This window comes from Urocitellus parryii, chromosome 5 (assembly GCF_045843805.1).
Source record: "Urocitellus parryii isolate mUroPar1 chromosome 5, mUroPar1.hap1, whole genome shotgun sequence".
In the NCBI taxonomy this organism is placed as follows: Eukaryota; Metazoa; Chordata; class Mammalia; order Rodentia; family Sciuridae; genus Urocitellus; species Urocitellus parryii.
The window spans coordinates 107,031,387-107,055,919 of NC_135535.1; the positions used below are offsets into that span (position 1 = coordinate 107,031,387).

Sequence of the window (24,533 nt, forward strand, 5' to 3'; positions counted from 1 at the left end):
TGCAGAGGCTGTGCTCCTTCGGGATGCCAAGATCCTCCCAGTTCTCCTCAAGACCTACCACATCACCCCCTTCCTTGTTCCGGTCCCTACATCCTCACAGATTCTCCCTCCCTGAGAGGCCTTGCTTCTATGTAGATGGCATCACCTGCTCACACTTCCTGCTGGCCTGTCCCATGCAAACACCTAGGTGAGCCTGGTGCTGGATTGGAAGTTCCTGCAGACAGCCTGGTTGGTGCTCCTCTCATCATGAAGGTACAACTACCCAGAGAAGACCAACTCTTTAATTTTTAGTAATGGTTTGTGGTGCTTTATAGTGGAATACAAAAAGTAAAATACAACTATTCAGTGGAAATAGAAAATGAATCACATAAAACAGAGAACAAATTTGTTAGTGTTGAAAGTCAAGTTCCCATATGGTCAAAGGTTATATTTATCCTGGCAAAACAGCAGGATTCAAAGTTGTACATACATATAGTTACTTCTGCTTCTATTTTATAAACCTATAGGCAGTACAAAAGACAATAAAAATATTCTCAGGTGGGCATGGAGTCCCATGCCTTTAATCCAAACTACTGGAGAGGCTGAGATAGGAGGATAAGCACCTCAGGCTCGATCCCCAATACTAGGAGAAAAAAAAAACTCAAAATATTAAACAGAAAAAGAAAAAAATAAATAATCAGAGGTGTTTTGGGTGATATGATTTTGGCTGTTCATTTCTCCTCCATTCTGTATTGGCTAATTTTTTTTTATTTAGGGAGCATGTGTCATTTTTATTTATTTCATTTTACTTATTTTTTTTAGTTTTTTATTAAAAATAATATGAGTTTCTCCCTACCATGGCAAAAATAGATATCTATATTCATGTGGGAATGTCTAGATCTGTATCTATTTATATCTCTAAATGTAGATTTAGGTCTATGTCTAGCTCCAAATCTATACATATAAAACTATAACTAAAGATGGTGAGGATGATCCAAATCTAGAGAAATAGATATGGATGATGAATTATAGAGATATAAACACAGCAAACCTACCATTATTTTAAGAAAGAAACTTTTTTGTGGAGCACAGTGACATATGCTTATAATCTTAGAGACTGGGGAAGCTGAGGCAAGAGGATCATAAGTTCAAGGCCAGCCTCAGCAACTTAATGAGACCCTGCCTCATAGTAAAAAAATTAAAAGGGCTGGGGATGTAACTCAGTGATAAAGTGCCCCTGGGTTCAATCCCAGTACCAAAAAGAAAAGAAAAGAAAAAGAAAGAAATTTATTTCCTCTAGAACCAAGTCCTAAAAGGAATGAACAATATAATAATATCTTAAATAAATGCAGGCACAATCTTCATCTGGCTTTTTCTTCTATTGTTGGTATATGGTAAAGGCATACCAAAAACATGTAAGTAATGGTTATTTTGAACAGGTAGGCAGAGTGGAGGTGGGGCCTAAGTGGATAAGGTCCAGGTTTGTCATTTTCCAGTCATATTGCATGACAGAACAGAACTCAGAACCCCTAGGATGTTACATGACACCAAGACAGAAATCGGAATTCCTAGGGTGGATGAGAAAATTTCAGCTAAGACTTACCTCTTATATTGTTCCCTCCTCACCTGTTCTCCCTGCCCCCATTATGAACATAACACACACACACGCACACACTGCTATTAGGATACTATTGTGCAATTACAATTGTAATTATGATAGACAAAAATTCCCCTTTCTCCTCATGTTCTGATCTGGTCCATCTCCTTCTCCCTATCTTCTGTCTTTCCTGATTGACAGGTCCATAGATCATGTCATTATTAAATCAGCCCTGCTACCAGATTCAGTTTTCAACTCCAACACATAAGCCTGGTGTGTAAAGCCTCTAAACCTTAGTTATTCTTGCATTTTCCATGTGCCTGCTCTCTAACTGCATTTGGTAATGACTTGATCACTGCCAAATGGGCAACTGGCCCATCTTGGTGAGCGCTTGCAATCCACTGTCTGGCAAAATGCTTAGCACATTAAGTAGGTAACCCGTAAAGGATGAGTAGGTGGGCAGGCAGATGGATGGAGTGATGGAGAAGTCAATATCATAAGGAAAATAAGCAGGACAGCCTACAAAGGTATAGGAACTGGGAGGGCTGCTCTGCAGGCTGAGCCTCCTATGGGACACGGTACTACAGGGTATTTGGAGCCATGAAGAGTTAATGACAAAAGACTCCCCCAAAGAGCAAAAATTGAAAACAGTACACCATGTCCTGGTGGACAGGAGAGCTATCCCAGAGGCCAGGCTTCCTCTTGAAAAAGACCAAGTCACTCTTGCTCTGCAGCCACACCCTTTTGCTTAAGCACTAAGCAACTGTAATCATCAGGACTCAAACTTGACCAGATGCTGAGGAAAGAGAACTTTTCTTGCCCCTCCGAAGCTATCCCCATTTTTCTAAGAGGAAAGTTGGCAAGCCTGTGATCACTGAGGTGGGAGGGAGGATTTCACCACCTAATACTGCTTTAGGGTCACCTGATATAATAACCCTCCTTCTCCACCTAAGTGTCATTCATGAGTAAAAGAGGCCAGGGCCCCAACACAACCAAACCCATTTCCCTCTGGCCACTCCTACAGGCCCTCCCCTACACCACTGTTCCTGTCACTTCATTCCAGGCATTTAACCCTGAGTGCTCCTGGACAAGGGCTGATGGGTGAATAAGGACAGGAAGAACAGGGTCAATAGAAAAGAACAGACTTTTTGGTGATGCATCTGTAATCCCAGCTACTCAGGAGGCTGAGGCAGGAGGATTGTACGTTCCAGACCAGTCTGATCAAATTAGCGAGACCCTGTCTCAAAATAAGATTTTAAAAAGGGACTGAGGTTGTAGCTTAGTGATAAAGCACTTGCCTAGTATGCATAAGGCCTTGGATTCAATCCCCAGTCTTGAAAAAAGAAAAGGAAGGAGGGAAGGAAGGAAGAAAGGAAGGAAGCAAAGAGGCAGCCCCCAAAAAGGAGTCCCCAACAGTCTGTGATTCCCTGTTTGCCTGTTCAATAGGAATTTTGAAAATACAGCAGAAGCTCCTAGGAAAGTCTTTGAAGAAATATCGATCAGATTTAGAAACTGAAGTGTCTGAAGTTCCAACCAAAGTCTTCCTGATCCTTAAAAATTCAGATCCACCTCCCTCCACAGCTCTTCCCCAAATATACCAGCAGGTGGCGCCACTACCAGGGATTTCAAAACCAAAACCAAACAAAGTGGAAACTCAGATTTTTTTTTTTTTTTTTTTTTTTTTTTGCTTATGCAAATAGTTCATTCCCTACAACATTCCTCCGGGAATGGTCCCCCCTCCACCTCCACAATCATTCCCTCCCCCTTCCCTCCTCTGCACAACTGCTGTCTCCCTCAACACACCGTGCATCAAGACGCTGTCAGGAGAGCTGAGGACCCAAACACAAACGGGCCTTGAGAAATGTGAGTAAGGCTAATGGGCACTAAGTTGGGAGGGAGAAGCTTGGGCAGAGGAGGCAAGCCTGTATCCAGATTTATTCAGGGAGACAGAAACACCCTTCCCCACTTGTATACCTCATCTATCCCAATGCACACATGCATGTACACACATGAACACATACCCTTGTCCCTCCTCTAGAGACCAGAGGAGTCCTTACATTTGTAAGCCAATATGATCCTCCCCTTCTTTTGATTTTGGGATCATTGAGATCTTCCCAGGAGGAGGATCCCCCATGTGTGTTTCTCAGACTCCATGAAGGGTTGCTCCCAGAGGCCTTTGCTGAACCTTTGGGAGTCCTTTAAGAGAGCCAGGTTTGGAAACTCTCACCCTCAATGGACTGGTCCCAAGCCAGCCTTATTCCGGGAAGAGAAGGGGATGGAGGGGGCAGGGCAGGGGAGAAGGCTGGGGAGGGAGCACGATGAGAATGTGGTGACCTCTGGACTGGACACTGCCCTGGGAGGGATGCAACAGCTACCAAGGCCAGGGCCCCTGCCCCACCCACCCCACCAAGAGCATCTCTATTATGTCTAGAAATGGACAGAGGGGATAAGGCAGAGAAATATGGCCATCCTGTCCCCCACCCCAGCCAATGCCTAAATAGCAAGGGTGCTGCACCCCTCCACCTCCACAGACACCCTTTTCCTTTTTGGCAGGTGGCTCTTCTTCCTCTTGGTGTCAGCCCTGTTCTGCAGGGCAGGAGTCTCCACCCCCATCCCTCAGAAGCTTTTTGGGGAAGTTACTTCCCCTCTGTACCCCAAGCCTTACCCCAACAACTTTGAGACCACCACTGTGATCACAGTCCCCGAGGGATACAGAGTGAAACTCGTCTTCTGGCATTTTGACGTGGAGCCTTCTGAAGGCTGTTTCTATGACTATGTCAAGGTAGGAGTCAGATTGGGAGGGCAGAGGGGGGAAGGTCCTAGCCCCTTCTGGATGCTCAGGCTTGTGCCTTAACCACCCTGGACAGCATGCCCACCCCCAACACCACCCCAGCCCTGTAAGAACAGGTTCCAAGCGGAGTTCTGCAAACCAGGTGATTCTGTAGCTGGGGTACCCACAGGTTGTAAAGTCCTCAGAGCCACAGCCCCATTCTCAGGAGGTTCAGTCTACAAGAGTCAGACAAACCTCCAATCTGCCGAAAAGCTAGTAGTCTTTGGGAAACAGCCATGCCTCAGTTTCCCTTCTCATGGAGGATATCTCCATGGCTGCCTGCCTCATCAACGTGAGAAAAAGAAATGTGTGTATGAGTACAGCCTTCAGCAAGGATGGTGGACTCAGTTCCCTCATCTCTGTAACAAAGGGGGTTTCCTTCCCAGTCCTGTCTTTCTATTTCCAGCAAAAGTAAGATTCTGGATTTAAGCAAAGCCCGTGAATTTCCTCTAACTACCATTCCCAGGTGACAGCCTGAAGGATATGAGAGAAAAACATGAAAATGGTGCCTCTTCCTAGTACAGAGGACTTGGCGAGTCTGCAAGGGAGGGAAGGGTTGGTGGCAGTGATGGTGAGGCACACCTCCTGCCTTTGAGAGGTAGGAAAATCAGCTAAGGCTGGTAAGCCCCAGGAGCTTGTATTCAACTGGGTATATCCAGAGGGTGTGACTGGCTTGAATAAGATGAGGTGAAATAAGAAGACAGAAAGTAAAGACCAGTTTAGGCTCTAGGAATGAGGGAGGTGACCAGGATTCCAGTGGAAGAAGGGCACAGGAAGTGGTGGGAATGAAGGGAGACCTGCAATGCACTGGGGGAGCATAAAACAGGAGAAGTGAGGTAGTAGGCAAAAGAGGACATGCAAAGAGTTAGTCACAGAGAGACTCAGGCAGATACATGAACATCAGTCACCTGGGACATTGCAGCAGCCAGAGCCCAGCAAGCAGTGACCAGCTGGAGCCATTGTGGGGCATGATTCTCTCTGGGGCGAGAGAGGAGGACTTTCCCCAACCTGTCACATGGGAAGCAATTCCTCCACAGGGCTTCTTCCTACCCCATGTCCTTCCTCCACCAGGTCTCCGCTGATAAGAAAGATCTGGGGAGGTTCTGTGGGCAGCTGGGGTCTGCACTGGGCAACCCCCCAGGGAAGAAAGAATTTTTGTCCCAAGGGACCAAGATGCTGCTGACTTTCCACACAGACTTTTCCAATGAGGAGAATGGGACCATCATGTTCTACAAGGGCTTCCTGGCCTACTATCACGCTGTGGGTGAGTGGCCTGAGGGAGTCCTTGATTCTGGCCTCAGCCACGTTGAATGGGGGATAGAAAAAAGGAATCTTGAATTCCAAGGAGCCAAAAGCCTGGCTTTCCTTGTTCTTCCTTCAAGAGAGCTTTATTCAAAAGAGGCCTGTCAACCTGGGCTCTGTTCCCATTGGGCAATTCCTATAAAGCATTAGAAAGACCTGGAGGTCCAGGTGGTCATAAACTGACTATATCTCTAGGCCCCTGGTGACTGACCTCTCTAAGACCAAAGCCACTGCATTCTTTTTGGAATCTCTTCCAGACCTCGATGAATGTGCTTCCCAGCACAACTCAGCAGAGGAGGTCTCCCAGCCCCAGTGCCAGCACCTATGTCACAACTACATTGGCGGCTACTTCTGTTCCTGCCATCCAGGCTATGAGCTTCAGAAGGATGGGCATTCCTGCCAAGGTAAACTGAGGTGGACACAGGAGGGAGACAGGGAGACAGGGAAAGAGCAGGAGCTTGCTCCACCCCAAGAGACCCTGGTGACCCCTTCTGGCTCTGATCTCACAGCCGAGTGCAGCAGTGGGCTGTACACAGAGCCATCTGGCTACATCTCCAGCCTGGAGTACCCCCGGCCCTACCCCCCTGAGCTGCGCTGCAACTACAGCATCCGGGTAGAACGGGGCCTCACCCTTCACATCAAGTTCCTGGAGCCTTTTGAAATTGACGACCACCAGCAAGTGCACTGCCCCTATGACCAGCTCCAGGTACAGCTCCCGACCCCACTGAAAGACCCTTTCTTCTCCCCATATCCACTTGGCTCTTCTGGTCCCATTATGCTCCTGGATCCTCTGGCAAAGAGGGAGGGATGACCAGCACCTTACAAAGGCTGGGTAGGTTCCCACATATCTGGAAGTGACCTTCAGCTGAAAATATACACAAGGCAAGATTCCACCACCACCACCTCCCTGGTCACCAGGCTCACACCCAGGCATCCCTGTCTAAAAAATGTCCTAGCTGGAGAGATAACCCTCCCTCCTCCCCCATCAGATCTATGCTAATGGAAAGAACCTGGGCGAGTTCTGTGGGAACCAAAGACCTCCTGACCTTGACACCAGCAGCAATGCCGTGGATCTGCTGTTCTTCACGGATGAGTCGGGGGACAGCAGGGGCTGGAAGCTGCACTATACCACTGACAGTAAGCTTCCTAGACTGCAGCCAGAGTTCAGTGTAGAGCTTATGCTTAGCATGCAGAAAGCCCTGGGTTCCAACACAAGCACCAAATAAATAAATAAACAAAAAATGAAAATAAGCTTCACGGGGACCTCCCTTGCTGGCCAGCAATGGGGAGAGAGAGTGGGGAGAAAGAAAATCAAGTGGCTCTGAAATAACCATGCCCACTGGTCTCCTCAACAGTTATCAAGTGTCCCCAGCCCAAGCCCCTGGATGAGTTCACCATCATCCAAAAACTGCAGCCTCAGTACCAGTTCCGCGACTACTTCATCGCCACTTGCAAACAAGGCTACCAGCTCGTGGAGGTAAGAGCCTCAGGCTGAGGAGAGAAAGCCAATCCAGTGTCTCAGGAGGATTCCAACAGGTAGGTCCACAGCAGCCCTAGACTCACACACAACTGGGATCATCAAGGTTTGAGCTGGAGAGTCACCTGATCTACCAGCTCTCACACTTGACTGCACTCAAGAGAGTTTTTAAAATACCAATGTTGGGTCCCCCACAAGAGACTCTTGATTCCATGAGTCTATAGTGCACCCTGGGTATTAGGATTATTTAAATCACCCAAGGTGATTCTAATACGCAGACAAGTTTAAGGACCAGTGATCTAGTCCAATAACTCTTGGCAGAAAAGGCAGGATAGAGATGTGGTGACTTATTTGGCATCATGTAATGATTTGGTACAGTAGGGACTGGGACCCAAATCTCCTACTCCTGCTCCAGGGCTCTTTTCTGCATATTGATGGTTTCATCCCAGGCCCACTGACCTGTCCTCAGCTTTGCAGACTCAAGAGAGAATATGGTTTTGTCGATGGGCCATTATCACAAAAACTTGTGGTACTTTTTAAAAATAAACAATTGGCAAGGAATGGTGGTGCCAGTAATCTCAGTGACTCAGGAGGCTGAAGCAAGAGGATTGCAAGTTCAAAGCCAGCCTCAGCAACTTAGCAAGGCCCTTAGCGACTTAGCAAGACTGTTCAAAATGAAAAATAAAAAGGGCTGAGGATGTAGCTAAGTGGTTAAGCAATCCTGGGTTCAATTCCTGGTACCCAAAATAATAATAAATGAAATGAAATGAAATCTACAACTGGCTGGGCATGGTGGCCCACACCTGTAATCTCAACAAATCAGGAGGCTGAGGCAGGAGGATCACAAGTTTAAGGCCAGCCTTAGCAACTTAACAAGACTCTCAGCAACTCAACAACATCCTGTATCAAAATTTAGAAATTTAAAAAAGGACTGGGGAGGTAAGTTCAGTGGTTAAGTGCCCCCAGGTTCAATCCCCAATATCAAAGTAAATAAAAATTAAAAAGTGCTAGAGGGGCTCGGGTTGTGGCTCAGTGGTAGAGTGCTTACCTTGCATGTGTGAAGCACTGGGTTCAATTCTCAGCACCACATATAAATAAATAAAATAAAGGCCCATCAACAATTATATATATATATATATATATATATATATATATATATATATATATATATATGGGCTGGAGTTATAGCTCAGTGGTAGAGTGCTGGCCTCATACATGTGAGGCACTGGGTTCAATTCCTAGCACCACATATAAATAAGCAAATAAAATAAAAGTACATCAACAACTAAAAAATAAAAAAAAAAATTAAAAAGAGCTGGAAATGTAGCTCAATAGTAGATTCAATTCCCAGTGATGAAAGAAAGGAAAGAAATACTATAATCTGGGAAAGAAAATGTGATACAGGGAATTTCAGGGAGAGAGAAGCATTGATTTACTCTAAGGCGAAGCTTTTTTCTTTCAATACAAAAACTCATCCTGACTTGTGGGTTTTATTGTTTGTTTTCTTGTTTTGAAATTTTAAATCATAGGGTTTAGTGAGAACAGGCAAGAGTCTGGAGGGAAGCTTATTGGGTCCAACTTTCTGCTTTGTGAGTCGGTATACCATCTGTGGCTCTGGACTGAGAGGTCTGGCTAGTGAGAAATTACAGTCTGAAAAGTAGTAGTTTTGAAGAAGGCAGGAGGCCATGATGGGCCCTAGTGGGGGAGCCCAGGTCTGAGAGCTCAAAAGCCGACTTGAAACTCCCTACTGCTCCTTGTGGGGAAGAACAGCTGCCTGTCTCCTGGTACTAACAGCACCTCTCACCTTTGCTCAAACAGAGGAACCAGGCACTGCTGTCCTTCACAGCTGTCTGCCAGGATGATGGCACATGGCATCGTGCCATGCCCACGTGCAAGAGTAAGTCACAATTCAGGGGTGTGTCTTCCATTGGGGACCTCCCAGCTTTGGGGACCTGAGCTGAGAAGGAAAGAGAGGGTACAGGCTAGGCTCTCTCCAAGAGCCCCTCCCCATGACTTGCTCTTTGAAGCTTATGGCCCATCTTAGGAACCATTCAGCCCCATCTCCTCAAGATCAATGACCTCTACCAGAACCAAATTTCACCCCATCCAACTCCTGTCCTTTGCAAGTGCCCTCCTCACTGACTGTATTTATCTAAGTTTCTCACTCTGTTCTGCAGGCAGACAACTTACATTCCCCCTACTGAAGCTCCAGGGCAGTCATTCTCAGTTCTCACACAATCTTGTGTTCTCCCCTAGTCAAGGACTGTGGGCAGCCCCGAAGCCTGTCTAATGGGGACTTCAATTACATCACCAGAAGTGGGGTGAACACCTATGAGGCCCAAATCCAGTACTACTGCCATGAGCCATATTATAAGATGCAGACCAGACCTGGCAGCAACGAGAACGCACGAGGTAGGAACTGATGCCAATGACAGTCCTCTCTCCTTTACATCTTCTTGGGATGTCTGAGATGTCTTCCTGTGGAATCCCTAGGGAATGTATGCTAACATATCTTCCTAGGACACTGGCTTCTCCTGAAATTACAGTCCAAAAAGTCTATTAGAGAGAGAGGGAGAGAGGGAGAGAGAGAGAGAGAGAGAGAGAGAGAGAGAGAGAGAGAGAGAGAGAGAGAGAAATTGTTTTTAATGTTTATTTTTTAGTTTTTGGCGGACACAACATCTTTGCTTGTATGTGGTGCTGAGGATCGAACCCGGGCCGCATGCATGCCAGGCGAGCCTGCTACTGCTTGAGCCACATCCTCAGCCCCAAAAAGTCTATTAGTTTTGAAGAAGGTGGTACCTGAGCTGATGCAAAGAGAAAGATTTGAACTTCATAAACTGTCGTTTCCTTTTTACCACCACTACAATCATCACCACAGTCACTATCACTACTTGTAACAACACTATCATCACCACCAATAGCACCAACACTAGCACAGACACCACCATAACCATTATTGCTAACAATATCAATACCATCCTTACCAACAATAACATCACCACCACCACCATCGCCACCAACATCATTACCATCACCACCATTACCAGCACCAAGGGTATCCATACCATCATCATTACCAATGCCAACACCACAATCACCACCATCACCATTATTACCAGCAACATCATTACCACAATCATCATTATTACCATCGCTACAAAAACCAATACACACACCACCATCACCATACCAATACTCCCATCATCAACACCACCAACACCACCAGTACCATTACCAATACCACCATTGTCAATACCAATTCCACCATCACCACCAACACTACCATTACTATCATCACCACCACTGTGACCACCATTACCATCACCACCACTACAGTTTCAGTGAGACTTGCCCCTCCATTCTTCCCACCTAGGGTGATTATTGTGATTTTTTTCATTTAGGTTTACTTAATGACTCTCAAAATCATCTATGGGTATCTTGAAAATTTTAAAAAAAAAAATCAAGGTTGGGGGTATAGCTCAATGGTAAAGCACTTGCCTACATGTGTGAAGGAGCTGGACGAAGTGGCGCACGCCTATAATCCCAGAAGCTCGGGAGGCTGAGACAAGAGGATTGCAAGTTCAAAGCCAGCATCAGCCAAAGTGAGGCACTAAGCAACTCAGTGAGACTCTGTCTCTAAATAAAATACAAAATAGGGCTGGGGATGTGGCTCAGTGGTCGAGTGCCCCTGAGTTCAATCCCTGGTACAAAAAAAAAAAAAAAGTATGAGGGGCCCTGAGTTCCATCCCCAGCACTGTAAAAAAAAAAAAAAAGCCAAAACAGCATTTGTTAAAACAGGTTTAAAATGTGTAAAAAAAAAAAAAAAAAAAAACTAGGTTATGTATGATATGCATTAAGAGATGGGCTTTGGAGTCAGACATCTCTCCCTATTCATGTTAGTTCTGGTGCTTAGAAATTCTGTGATCCTGCTAAGCATAGTGGTGTACTTCTGTGATTGATCCCAGAGACTTCGGAGGCTGAAATAGGAGGATCACAAGTTTAAGAAAAGCCTCAACAATTTAATGAGACCCTAAACAACTTAGTGAGACCATGTTTCAAAATAAAATATTAAAAGGGTTAGAGATGCAGCTCTGTGATAAATCATTCCTGGGTTCTATCCCCAATACCAATAAATAAATAAAAGAATATTTTGACCCTGTGCAAATTATTTAAACTCAGTTTCCACATCTGTATAAATTGAAGATAATATGTACCTGAAAGTATCACTGGTGGCACATAAATGAGATAATGCAGACAAAATGCTTAGCCAAAAGCATGGTACATTGTCAACAAGCAAAAAAAGTAGCTAATGCTGGGCAAGTGGCACACACCTGTAATCCCAGTAGCTAGTGAAGCTGAGGCAGGAGGATCATGAGTTCAAAGCCAGCTTCAGCAAATCGAGGTGCTAAGCAACTCAGTGATACCCTGTCTCTAAATAAAATGCAAAATAGGGCTGGGGTTGTGACTTAGTATTTGAGTGCCCCTGAGTTCAATTCCAGTACCAAAAAAAAGGTAGCTACCATAATTATCTGCAATCCCACTACCAAGATGTGTCACTAACTGGGCATGGTGGCACATGCCTGTAATTCCAGAGGCTGAGGCAGGATCAGTTAGAGGCCAGCCTTAGCAATTTAGCAAGGTCCTAAGCAATTTAGTGAAACCCTGTCTTCAAGTAAAAAATACAAAAGGATGGGGACGTAGCTCAGTGGTTAAGTATCCCTGGTTTCAATCCCCAGTACCAAAAAAAAAAAAAGCCTCACCGATAAGATTTGGATATATTTCTTTGGTTTTATGACTACTTGCACAAATAGGCCTCACATTAGACATGTAGTTAAGTACTCTAATTTTTTTCCACTTGACCTTAAAACAAAAATATATGTAAGAGCCTCTTAACATTTTTTATATTTTATCCTTATATGTTTGAACAGTTTAACTTTCATCCTCATCTGTGTTGGTTCCTTATCTCCCATCTCCCTATAACAACATAGTCAGTGCTCACTGGCTTCTGCAACCTGGCTTTCTTACCCTTCCTACCCTCAGGGTTGTACACCTGCACAGCCCAGGGCATCTGGAAGAATGAACAGGAAGGAGAGAAAATCCCTCGGTGTTTGCCAGGTGAGTGGAAACCCTCTGGGGCCATCCTTGATATCTAAAGCAGCCCTGCCCGACCCCAGAAGAAGCATGGCACAGAGAAAGAAGACCCGAGTGAGGAGATACTTTAGCTGGAAGTCAAAACCAGAGATGAGGAGTAAGGGCAAAGGAGAATAATACAGAGACGAGGAGGAATGTACTAGGAGAAAATAAGAGAGGCACAGAGAACCGGACCCAGTCCTGATGCGCTAGCATTTTCACCGATGGGAAATCAGGGAATAAATATAAGAGAAATCCCAGGAAGAAATAAACAAGAAGAGGAGAAACTGCCCACCAGAGGTCCAAGAACAGAGCGTAGGAAGAGAGGAGAAAGAAAATGGGCAAGAATCACACAGAAGGGAGGAGGAGAACTGACTGGCCACAGGAGGGAGGCGGGGGCAGGCCCCGGGCTGACTGGTCTTGTCCTCCTGTCTCTCTTCCCTAGTGTGTGGGAAGCCCGTCAACCCTGTGCAACAGAAGCAGCGCATCATTGGAGGGCAAAAAGCGCAGCCGGGCAACTTCCCCTGGCAGGCGTACACGGTCATCTACGGGCGAGGCGGCGGGGCCCTGCTGGGTGACCGCTGGATCCTCACAGCTGCCCACACTCTCTTCCCCAAGGACCACCACGCACAGGAAAATGTCACCAAGGACGTATTCCTGGGCCACACCAATGTGGAGGAGATCCAGAAATTGGGAAATCACCCTGTCCACAGGGTCATCGTCCACCCAGACTACCGTCAGGACGAGTCCCACAGTTTTGAGGGGGACATTGCCCTGCTGGAGCTTGAAAACAGTGTCACCCTGGGCCCCAACATCCTCCCCATCTGCCTCCCCGACAATGAGACCTTCTATGATAAAGGTCTCATGGGCTATGTCAGTGGCTTTGGGATAACAGAGGAGAGGATTGCTAACGACCTCAGGTTTGTCCGCTTACCTGTAGCTGATCGAAAGGCCTGTGAGAGGTGGCTCCGGGAAAAACAGAGTAATGATGTGTTTTCTCAAAACATGTTCTGTACGGGGGACCCATCTCTAAAGCAGGATGCCTGCCAGGGGGACAGCGGAGGTGTTTTTGCAGTGAGGGACACCAACAGCGATCGCTGGGTGGCTACGGGCATCGTATCCTGGGGCATCGGATGCAGTAAAGGATATGGCTTCTACACCAAACTACTCAGTTATGTGGACTGGATCAAGAAAGAGATTGGGGAGGATGTCTGAGCCTAGATTTCACTAGGCCAGAATCCAGAGAGCAGTAAAACATAGTAATCTGACCAGTGGATCACCGCTAAGAACCCACATTAAAACCGCTGATGCAGAAAGACACTGTGAAACTCTCTATTTCTAATTGTATTGTCTGTTTGTTTTTGTTTTCGTATTGCCTTTTGGTTTTAGTTTTGGCTTTTTGCTGTGCTGGAGATCAAACCCAGAACCTCAAGGGTACAAAGTACATGCTCCATCACTAAGCTACATCCCCATCCCATAAATTCTCTACTTTATAGTACCAACCACATTCTTTACCTGAACCAAATCAAAGATGCCTTTCATTTGTCCAAGGATTACAGAATATATACTTATTAATCTCTACTTACATTTTCCTTTTCATTTTTATACCACTGGGAAGCTGAATAAAACCTTTTACAAATAAAAATTTATGAGACACTTTGGAGTGTCAAATAAGTCAAAAGTGGTATTTAATTAACAAAAATATTTAATAAGATCATGTTTAAAATATTTACCTTAGGAACACGATAATAACAATTTACAATTAGCGTTAAGAATAACAATATATTGGTGGTTCAAGATTTAGCTCAGTGGGAAGCACTTGCCTAATACCCCCAAGGTTATGGGTTCATCTGCAGGGCTGAAAACAAAACAAAACAAAAACCACGTCAGGAATAATAATAATATATTTCTGCATTTTGTTTTGATTGTACAAAAGAAGAAAGTCCTAATTTTCCCACAGAGTTGTAAATGCAACAGCTTTTTTAACAGCTCACCTTCCAAACTCTAAATAGTTCTTAAAGAAAGAAAGTTATTAAATTTTTGTCCCCAAGTTGAATCACTAACAATACTTTTAAATAACTTGGGTTTTTGTTGTTGTTGTTTGTCTGTTTGCTTGTTTGATTGTAGTATTGGGGATGGAATCCAAATGCACTTTTCCACTGAACTATATCCTTAATCCTTTTTAATTTTTATTTTTAAGACAAGGTGTTGCTAAATTCCCCAGGCTAACCTTCAACTTTCAATCCTCCTGCCTCAGCCTCCCAAGTTGCTAGGATTATAGGTGTGCACTGTCCTGCCTGGCAATAACTTGGATTCTTTAAGATTTGTTTAAAGAGTCAGGGTCAGGGCTGGGTATATAACTCAGTCGATAGAGTGCTTTCCTTGCATGCACAAGGCCCTGGGTTCAATCCCCGCACCACAAAAAAAAAAAAAAAAAAAAAAAAAAAAAAGAGCCAAGCTCAGTGGTGTATGCCTATAATTCCAGCAACTTGAGGGGCTGAGCAGGAGGATCACCAGTGTCAGCAACTTATCAAGGCCTAAGCGATTTAGCAAGACTCTGTCTAAAAAATAAAAAGGGCTGGGGATATAGCTCAATGGTAAAGTGCCCCAGGATTCAATCCCTGGTGAAAGAAAGGAAGGAGAAAAAGAGCTGAGTATGGTGGCACCTGCCTGTAATCCCAGCAACTGGGAAGACTAAGACGGGAGGATCACAATAACCTCCAGCAATTTATCAAGACCCTGTCTCAGAATAAAAAATAAAAAGGGCTGGGGATGTACCTCAGTGGTAAAGGAACCCTGGATTCAATCCTCAGTACAAAAAAAAAAAAAAAGATATATTTAAATATCATGGAAGGATGCAAAACTTGTATTAAACATTCCAAATCTTTATAATAAGACACAGTAGTACATGCCTATAATTCCAGCATCTAGGGAGGCTATGGCAAGAGAATTGCAAGTTCAAAGTCAGCCTCAGCAATTTAGCAAGGCCCTGTTTCAAAATATGTCAAAATAAAACATAAAAAGAGCTAGGTATGTGACCCAGTGTTTAAGCTCTCCTGTGCTTTATTCCTGGTATTTAAAAAAAAAAAAAAAGTGCTATTGCACAAGCAACTACAGGGGACTTGTTTGAACAATTTTACATAATCTAACATATTAAAATCATTGCAGTGTTGAAACAGTCCCAAGCATGGATGAGTTTATAAATCCATTGCCGGTTTATAATCTCTTATCCAACCCCTCAGATCCAAGTGCTTTTCAATATTAAAGATTCTATAAGTTTTAGGAATGTAATATACTGTTATGAAATATCAGGTTTCAGGGAAGCACCCATAATAAAAATATATGAGTGATTCCTTGGAAAAACATTTAAATAATCCCCAGTAAAGATAAAGCTACCCATCAGTTCAGGTCAGATTTTGACACTAAGTTTGTTTCATTGCCAAACTTAATAAAAGCATTTCTAGGGGGCTGGGGTTGTATACAGCTCAGTAGCAGAGTGCTCGCCTAGCACATGCTCGATCCTCAGTACCACATAAAAATAAACAAAATAAAGACAGTGTGTCTAACCCCAACTAAAAAATAAACATTAAAAAAAAATTTCTGGGGCTGGGGTTGTAGCTCGGTGGTAGAGTGCTCACCTAGCATGTGTGAGGCCCAGGGTTCGATCCTCAGCACCACATAAAAATAAATAAATAAAATAAATAGGATGAAGGTACTGTGTCCATCTACAACTACAATTAAAAAAAAAAAAAAATTCTGGTGTTCCGAGCATTTGGGATTTCAGGAAATGACAGAAGAAAACTTTTTCTCATTGTCTATACAACAGCATGTGCAAATGGTGTCTAAAACATTTGTTGCATGTATGTTTAACTTTGGTTTTTTAAAGGTTAGAAATGTTAACAGAAGTGAAGCATTTCCAGGATTCCCCTGGAAGCAGGAGTGGAGGAGATGGGAGTAGTAAAAAACAAAACAGAACATTGAAAAATATTGTTTTGGGGCTGGGGATGTGGCTCAAGCGGTAGCGTGCTCCCCTGGCGTGCCTGCGGCCCGGGTTCGATCCTCAGCACCACATACCAACAAAGATGTTGTGTCCGCCAATAACTAAAAAAAAAATAAATAAATATTTAAAAAAAAAAAAGAAAAATATTGTTTTGTTTTCTAGTACTGGGGACTGAACCCAGGGACACTTTACCCCTGTGCTACATTCCCAGTCCTTTTTATTTTTTATTTTGAAACAAGATCTCACTAAATTGCCCAGATTGGCCTCAAACTTTTGATCCTCCTGTCTCAGCCTTCCAAGTCACTGGGATTACAGGCATGCACACAAGTTCAAGGCTAGCCTCACCAATTTAGGGAGACCCTGTCTCCAAATAAAAAATAAAATGTGCTAGAGATGTAACTCAGTGGTACAGCACCCCTGGGTTTAATCCCCAGTACCTTTATTAAAAAAAAAAAAAGGAAAAGAAGAAAGTTCTTTTCAATTATTTTAAGGAAATAACTAATCAATTATTTTAAGGAAGTTACAACAAAAAGGAAGAAGGAAATAGGGTAAGCCAGGCCTGAGGGAATAGCTCAGTAGTAGAACGCTGCCTACCCTTCAGGAGGCTTTGGGTCAGATCTTCCACATGGGAAAGGAAAGAAGGAAGAATTTGGACAAACTGTTGGAGGAACTGTGGTCAAACGAAGTTTGCAAGTTTGCGAGATTAGGGGAATAACACAATGTTTATACACTGACAGGAATTACACAAGAGAGGAAAAACGGTAACAATGTGTGGGGGTGGGGGAGGCGGATCCAGTTGGAAGGGTGGATGTGATATCCCTCCTAAACTAAGGCTAGCAGAAAATCAGGGAACAGCAGATGTTGGTATGCAGTAGTCAATGGAGTGGAGAAATTATGCAGTTGTCCTAGTCTTCATTTGTCTTGGTGAAGTAGAAAATAAGGTCACCAGCTGAAAGTAAGGATGAAGAAGGTTGGGGGTGTGAAGACAGAGAAGTAATGAAATGATTTTTGAGAATGGATTAGGACATTTTGATTGCAGGACCACTGAACACTCACTTGAGGGCTGGGGATGTGACTCTGTGGTAGAGTGTTTCCCAGGCATACTTGAGAACCTGGGTTCAATCCCCAGCCCCTCAAAAAAATAAAAAGTTCATTTGAAATTTATGAATCAAAAGTGAGAGAATTTTTGCTTTTATTCAAAAGGCATTTATTCCCTCCCCTTGGAAATTATAGAGATGAACTAACAAGTATTAAGAAGTCACCTCCTTCAAGGATGTTGTCACAGATCACTTCTTCTGTTATCACAATCTTCTTCAACATGAATTCTATAATAGTAATTTTTCTTCACTTAGGATAATGCATTTTACTGGTTTCTGGCTTGAGTGTATTACTCATTCAATCACAGATCTCTAACAAGCCCCTACTAAGGACCAGGTACCACGGCAGGATTTGTTTTTGAAGAGGCAGCTCTGTTTTGAAGCAGTGACTGTGCAGGCCTTGCCCTTGATGGAGCCATGGGTGCCAACTCTGTGCCCTCTGTGGTAGACATGCTGCTCTTAATGTCCTCCAGCATCCATAGTCATCCTAAAGCTGATTGGATCACTGATGTTCAATCAGCCTCATCCTCAAAGGCCCAGAACAGAACAACCCAATTGCAATTTATTTCCTCTGATGAGGTCAGTCAAACTCGAGATTTTTGGTCTTAGGTCCTCTACCAGTTTGTTGCCATGTGCCTGATGGTTGCAGACAGGGAGGGCACTTTAATAAACTGGCCAGAATTTCCAGGCCCTAGGGACAGTGACTGGGATCCCCAACTTGGGAAGCAGAGGGGATTCTGTGCTTTTGCACATGGGTAGTCTGTTAATGAGGATGAGCTGGTGCAATGAGCTTTTTAATTAGGTTGACTTGGTGCCTGACCCCACTGTACTGTGTGCCCAGTAGCTGGGGAAGCCTGCCCACCTGCAGGAGTCAGATAGAGTGTCCTGGAAGGCTTCCTGGCATGCCCCAGGCCCCCAGAATTTTCTTTGGTGAGATAATCTCACTTGTTTTAAGACAGTTGTGAGCTCAGATGTGTTTTTTCCCCCAGCCACTAGCACAGCTGTACCAGTACAGGCACATAGGAGACAGGGTCTGATTTGGTCAGGGGAGTATACTTAGACCACAGAAGGGCAAGAGAGTCCAAGGTATATGCAAGAGAGTTATCACATGGAATTTAAGCTAATTAAAGAGGAAATCAAGCCAAGTGTAGTGGCACACACCTGTGAACCCAGCAACTCAGGAGGCTGAGGCAGGAAAGTTTCAAGTTCTAGGCCAGCCTCAGCAACTTAGAAAAGCCCTAAGAATAAAAAATATAAAAGGACCGGGGATGTAGCTCAGTGGTAGAATGGGTTCTATCCCCTGTACAAGAGAGAGAGAGAGAGAGAGAGATAAATATCAAGTGCTTAAGGGAATAATATGTAGTAAATATGTAATAGGTTCATGGTCAACATATTGGGGGGGTTCCTGGTGTGAGATATTGCTTCTAAGGAAGTAACCTGGAAAAATAGGAAGCAGTGGCAAGAGAAGAGGATGTGTGAAACTGAGACTACTACAGTTGTTGTCCATGTGAAGGATCATCCAGCCGTGACCATGGAGGTGTGTATCTGAGACACGGTGGAAGATAAAATTGTTGGTAGATATTTCATGGATCTGTGAGGTCAGAGTTTTAAATGAATACATGCGGGCTGGGGATGTGGCTCAAGCGGTAGCGTGCTCGCCTGGCATGCGTGCGGCCCAGGTTCGATCCTCAGCACCACATACAAACAAAGATGTTGTGTCCGCTGAAAACTAAAAAATAAATATTAAAATTAAAAAAAAAGAAGTGTCTTTTAAAAAAAAATGAATACATGCTGAAATTGCCAAAAATCAAGATAGGAATGGTGTTAGGATGACATTGAACTAGAAACCAAGATTACCGAGAGAATGACTGAAATTAATGAGAGAAGTGACTAGGTTTCAGAGGACTACATTGATGAGCAATAAATGTGGATAGTACAGTCTGATGATGTGAGCTTTAAAACTGAGAGGTTGAGGGACTGGGGTTGTGGCTCAGTGGTAGAGCACTTGCCTAGCATGTGTGAGGCCCTGGGTCCAATCCTTAGCACCATATATAAATAAGGAAATAAAGTAAAAAAATCCACTGGCAACTAAAAAATATTTTTTAAAAAACTGAGAGGTTGGGAGAAGAGGGAGAGAATGGTCATATGCTGTCAGGCCTAGGAGAATGGAGACTTTGGGAGAAAAATACCGTCACCAATTGAGAGGGTTTCAGGAGGACACAGTGATTCAGAGAACTGTCTCTGTGGTTAAACTGCCTTGATACTTTCCATCCATGGATCTCAGCAAATTTCTTAACCTCTCTGAACTTCAGTTTCTTCTTCCATAAAATTGGGGGCAATTATAGTACATACAATCTCATACAAATATTAAAGATTTAAGTGGGATGATTCATGTAATGGGCTTAACACAGTGCCAAGCACATTGTAAGCAATACTGGGGAGAAATCCTTCAGGTACCTCACAGCCTTAATGTCCACCATCAGAGGGCAGAATCCTTCTTTGACTGTGATCTTAGATGTGAATTTCTCCCTTCCAACACACTTTTTAGTCAGTTTGCTATAATATGCTGTGGTTTGAATGTGTCCCCCAAAGTCCATGTGCTGGACACTTCATCCCCCAAGCAACAGTGTTGAGAGGTGGGAAGTTTAAGAGGTGATTAGGCCATGAGGGCCATGCCTCATAAACAGATGAATACCATTATCATGGGAGTAGGTTAGTGATCTCAGGAGTGGTTCCTGATAAAAGGATGAGCCTTCCACAACCATGTGATGCTTTCCACTGTGTTGGAATGCAGCAAGAAGCCATCACTAGATGCAACCCCGCTACTTTAGAATGTTCATTATAAATTACCCAGTTTATGGTATTCTATTATAGCAACATAAAAAAAAGCAGACTAAGACAAAAAAACAAAAAGTAATACCGTGCCAGGCACGCACGATGGCACACGCCTATAATCCCAGCAGTTCAGGAGGCTGAGGCAGGAGGATCTCAAGTTCAAAGCCAGCCTCAGCAAAAGTGAGGTGCTAAGCAATTTAGTGAGGCCCTGTCTCTAAATAAATACAAAAATAAGGATGGGGATGTGGCTTAGTAGTTGAGTGCCCTTGAGTTCAAACCCTGGTATTCACCCCCCAAAAAAGAGTAATACCATCCTACCTGTAATCCCAGCAACTCAGGAGGCTGAGACAGGAGGTTCACAAGTTCAAGGCCAACCTCAGCAAATCAGCAAGGCCCTAAGCAATTCAGCAAAACCTTGTCTCAAAACATAAAAAGGGCTGGAATGTGGCCCAGCAGTTAAGCACCCCTGGGTTCAGTCCCTAGTAACCCTCCTCCCCGCAAAGATTACTACTGCCATTAAAGATACAGAAACAGAGAAGTGGTATGATTTTCAGAGTCCCAAGACAATTTTAAGGCATCCCCCGCCCCAAAATATTTCTGACTGATTGAAGTGCCATTAACAAGAAGCAAACATACTTCAAGTCTTTGTAGGCCAGCCTGATGGGTTGGTAAATTCACTCATACTGGATGAATGATGATGTGAGGGCAGCACAAGATGCCAAAAGCATCCAAGAACCAGGAAGGAGATTTGAAGTGGCTTAGGGTCACCTGAAGCAAACTGAGGCAGCTTTGTTAATTGCTGGGGACTGGGGGTGGGGGAAATCTCCACACTGAACCGTGTCACCAGTAGAGACCCCTCAAAGTACTTAGTTTCACCTACATCCAACGTAGGTGATTCATGTTTTCCAAAATCTCGGTTGAGCCTCTTGAACTCAGCCTTTCCCCTTGCACAGTTGCAGGAGAAACCCAAATTCTCACTTTGGGGTCTTTCAGTCCCTCTCAGGCCTGACAGTACTCACCTCTAGGGGTCCCAGGATTCTGTTTTCTTCTGTCCTGAGATTTCCCTCCACTATGTACTCAAGAACTTTTTTGCTTTTATCCTAGCATCTGTGAATTTTTATTCTAGTCATTTTCTTTTGCAGTTGGAAACCTTAGATTCTTATGGCTTTCTATCTAACAGAGATCCAAAAAAAAAATTTTTTTTAAATTGTGTTCATGAATGGCAGATACCCAGAAAAACCTGAGTATGTTATGCCAGAAATATTTCACTCAGTCCAAAGCAATGAAGACAAAAGAAATAATTTGCTTTCCCATTAAACTTAAGGAGATACAGATTGCAAACAGCCTATTTGGAGGTCAGACAGAAGACCGTGGTTAAAATTAGGATAAACTCCTTACAGACAGTTGCTAGTCTCTTATGTCCTTTGCATTCCCTTGCAGAAGGAGAAAGGTTTTGTAAAACAAAAGCTGCTCTCAACTCCCCCACCCACCCCCATAACAAGATCCATTAGAAGACTCTCCCTTTACATTGATTCTCCTCCTTTGGGGTTTCCCTACTATTGCTTCTGTTGCTAGACTTCATCTTGCCCCCATAACATATCCACTCTCCCCTTTTCTCTTGCTCTAGAGAGGCTGTGTTAGTCAGCTTTCTGCTATTATAACTAAATACCTGAGATAGTCAATTTAAAAAGAGAAAAGGCTTGTTTTTGGCTCGTGGTTTGACAGGTTTCAGTCCATGAAGAGTTGGCCCTGTTGCTTTGGGGCTTGTGGCAAAGCAGCACAGCATAGCAAGGAGCATGTGGAGGAGCAAAACTGTTCACCTTATGGCAACCAGGAAATAAAACAGAGGAAGAGACATGCAGCTCACAATGCCCTTCAAGGGCACACCACCAGTGACCTAGAGACCTCCTGCTAGGCCCCACCTTTTAAAGATTCTACTGGTTTCCAATAGAACAAAGCTGAGGACCAAGCCTTAAGACAAAGCCTTTGGAGGACATTCTAGAATCAACCTATGGCAGTGAACATACCCACCTTGATCATCTTAGCACTACTGAGAGATGCTGGACCTTTTAAAAGTACCTTTATATAATTGTAAGAGAAACAAAAATGGGAGGGACTGGGGTTGTGGCTCAGCGGTAGAGCACATGTCTAGTGCGTGTGAGGCACTGGGTTCAATCCTCAGCACCACATATGAATAAATAAAAAATAAAGGTATGAGGTATAAAAAAAATGGGAAAGAGTATGCTTATAAAGAGGTAGCTAAAGGGATATCTTTGTGGTAATGGAGCAGTTCTCGATAGATAGATAGATAGATAGATAGATAGATAGATAGATAGATAGATAGATGTAGATATATAGATATAGGAAGATACATAAATATAGAAAGATATAGATAGATAGATAGATAGATAGATAGATAGATAGATAGATAGATAGATAGATATCCCGATTTTGCTATTGCATAAGATGCAACCTATAGTTACATAAGATGCAACCAGGGCTGGGGCTATAGCTCAGTGGCAGAGCGCTTGCCTAGCAAGCTTGCCTGGGTTCGATCCTTAGTACCACATAAAAATAAATAAAATAAAGGCATTCTGTCCATCTACAACTACAAAAATTAAAAATAAAATAAAAAGATGCAACCAATAGAGATTCTGGGTTTTTTTTTTTTTTTTAAAAAGGTAACCAATAGGGGAAATGGTTGAAAGGTACACAGCACCTCTGTGTACTAATTTTGTAACTTCTGGTGAATCTACATTTCAAAAGAAAGAGGATTTTTGTTAAAAATTTCTGCATATTCTATTTTTTAAATTTTTTTTAATTAAAAAAATAGGATATGCAGAAAATTAAAATCACATTTCTACAGACTATGCTTCTAATTTTATAATCATAGTCAAGACAACTTGAAAGAGTCCCATAATCCTTTCCAGCCCACTCTGGGCTGGTCCCGTGTCAACTAAGTTCCTTTCCATCAAGTCCTTTCCATTTTTCTATAGCCCTGTGGAGAAAGGCATAGAGGTTTATTTAGAAAAGTAGATACTTATTCACAGGACAATGGGGACCATCTCAAGAGAGAGAGGCCTTTGGGCTACAGCAAAGAATACAATACAAGCCCAAGGGAGAATGCGGGCATCTCTGGAGGAGAGAGACAACCTTCCACCGGATCCTTTTGACCACTATGCACTGTCTTTCCTCCCCAACCAGAGTTGCTATTGCTGCAGTTTGGATCTGGAATGTGCCCCCCAAACCCACGCGGTGTAGGCTTGGTCCTCAGCCCATAGCACTATTGGGAGGCAGTGGAGCCTTTCAGAGGTAGAAGAAGTTAACTTCCTAGTGGGAGGAAGTCAGGTGGCTGGAAGAGTGCCCTTGAGGGGGATATGGGGACTGCAGCCCCTCTGAACTCTCTCTTTGCTTCCCAGGCACCATGAGGGGAGCCAGCTGCTCCCTGACACACTCCCCACCATGATGTGCTGCCTCACCATGAGGTCACCTGATCATGGCCTGGAACCTCTAAGACTGAGCCAAAATAAACCTTTCCTCTTTTTTCAGGTGATCATCTCTGGCATTTTACTAGAGAAATGGAAAGCTAACACAATAATCCATTGGCCCATTTTCTTCTAACTGAAGAAAACTGACAATTCATCTGCTTTAAAAAGTGTTTGTTTTTTGGTTTTCTGGGTTTTTTTTTTTTTGTTGTTGTTGTTGTTTGTTTGTTTGGCAATCAGGCACAGAGGTGCATGCCTGTAATGCCAGCTACTCAGGAGGGTAAGGCAGGATAATCACAAGTTTAAGGCCAACCTGGCATTTTATTGAGACCCTGTCTTAAAAATTAAAATAAAAAGGATTTGGAGATTTAGCTCAATGGTAGAACACTTGTCTAGCATGCACAAAGCCCTGGATTTAATCCCTGACACCATAAAAAATAAAAATATATTTTTAAAATTTTGTTTTCCTGAGTTTCAGGTGAAGCAGGCACACATTGTCCCTAAGCAAATTTCAAGGCAGTGTGATTGATTGATATCCTTTAAGCCACCTGATATACTAGCCCTTCTAGGTCTGAAAATGACCACTGCCCCAACTCAAGTGTGATGATAATTAATGTAGATCCTTTTCCTGCCACCCAGGGAGACCATCTTGCAGGGAAGTTAACCAGGCAAAACCCCAAACCCTTATGAGGCAGCAGGGAAAGGGAAATAAGATTCTCTCTGGAAAGGATAAATTTCCTTTTTCTGTTAACTTGTCAGATTCTTGGTTAATTGCTGTTATCCCAAATATAAAAGAAGGGA

The 24,533-nt window shown here is 43.6% G+C and overlaps 1 protein-coding gene across 1 annotated transcript; it reads left to right on the top strand.

Moving 5' to 3' along the window:
* Window positions 1-3,304: 3,304 nt before the first annotated feature.
* On the top strand, window positions 3,305-13,880 carry C1r (complement C1r). Its single transcript, XM_026403254.2, has 11 exons — window positions 3,305-3,439; window positions 4,130-4,358; window positions 5,478-5,670; window positions 5,966-6,112; window positions 6,218-6,414; window positions 6,698-6,845; window positions 7,064-7,185; window positions 9,004-9,082; window positions 9,442-9,597; window positions 12,226-12,300; window positions 12,761-13,880. Coding segments are annotated over exons 1-11 (2,118 nt in total). The 5' UTR covers window positions 3,305-3,437; the 3' UTR covers window positions 13,531-13,880.
* The last annotated feature ends 10,653 nt before the right edge of the window (window positions 13,881-24,533 follow it).

Bases quoted from the DNA above. Each gene is read 5' to 3' on its own strand.
- C1r (XM_026403254.2), top strand. The intron at 4,359-5,477 runs GTAGGAGTCAGA...TTCCTCCACCAG, and splicing joins GTTTCTATGACTATGTCAAG to GTCTCCGCTGATAAGAAAGA. The intron at 6,846-7,063 runs GTAAGCTTCCTA...TCTCCTCAACAG, and splicing joins GCTGCACTATACCACTGACA to TTATCAAGTGTCCCCAGCCC.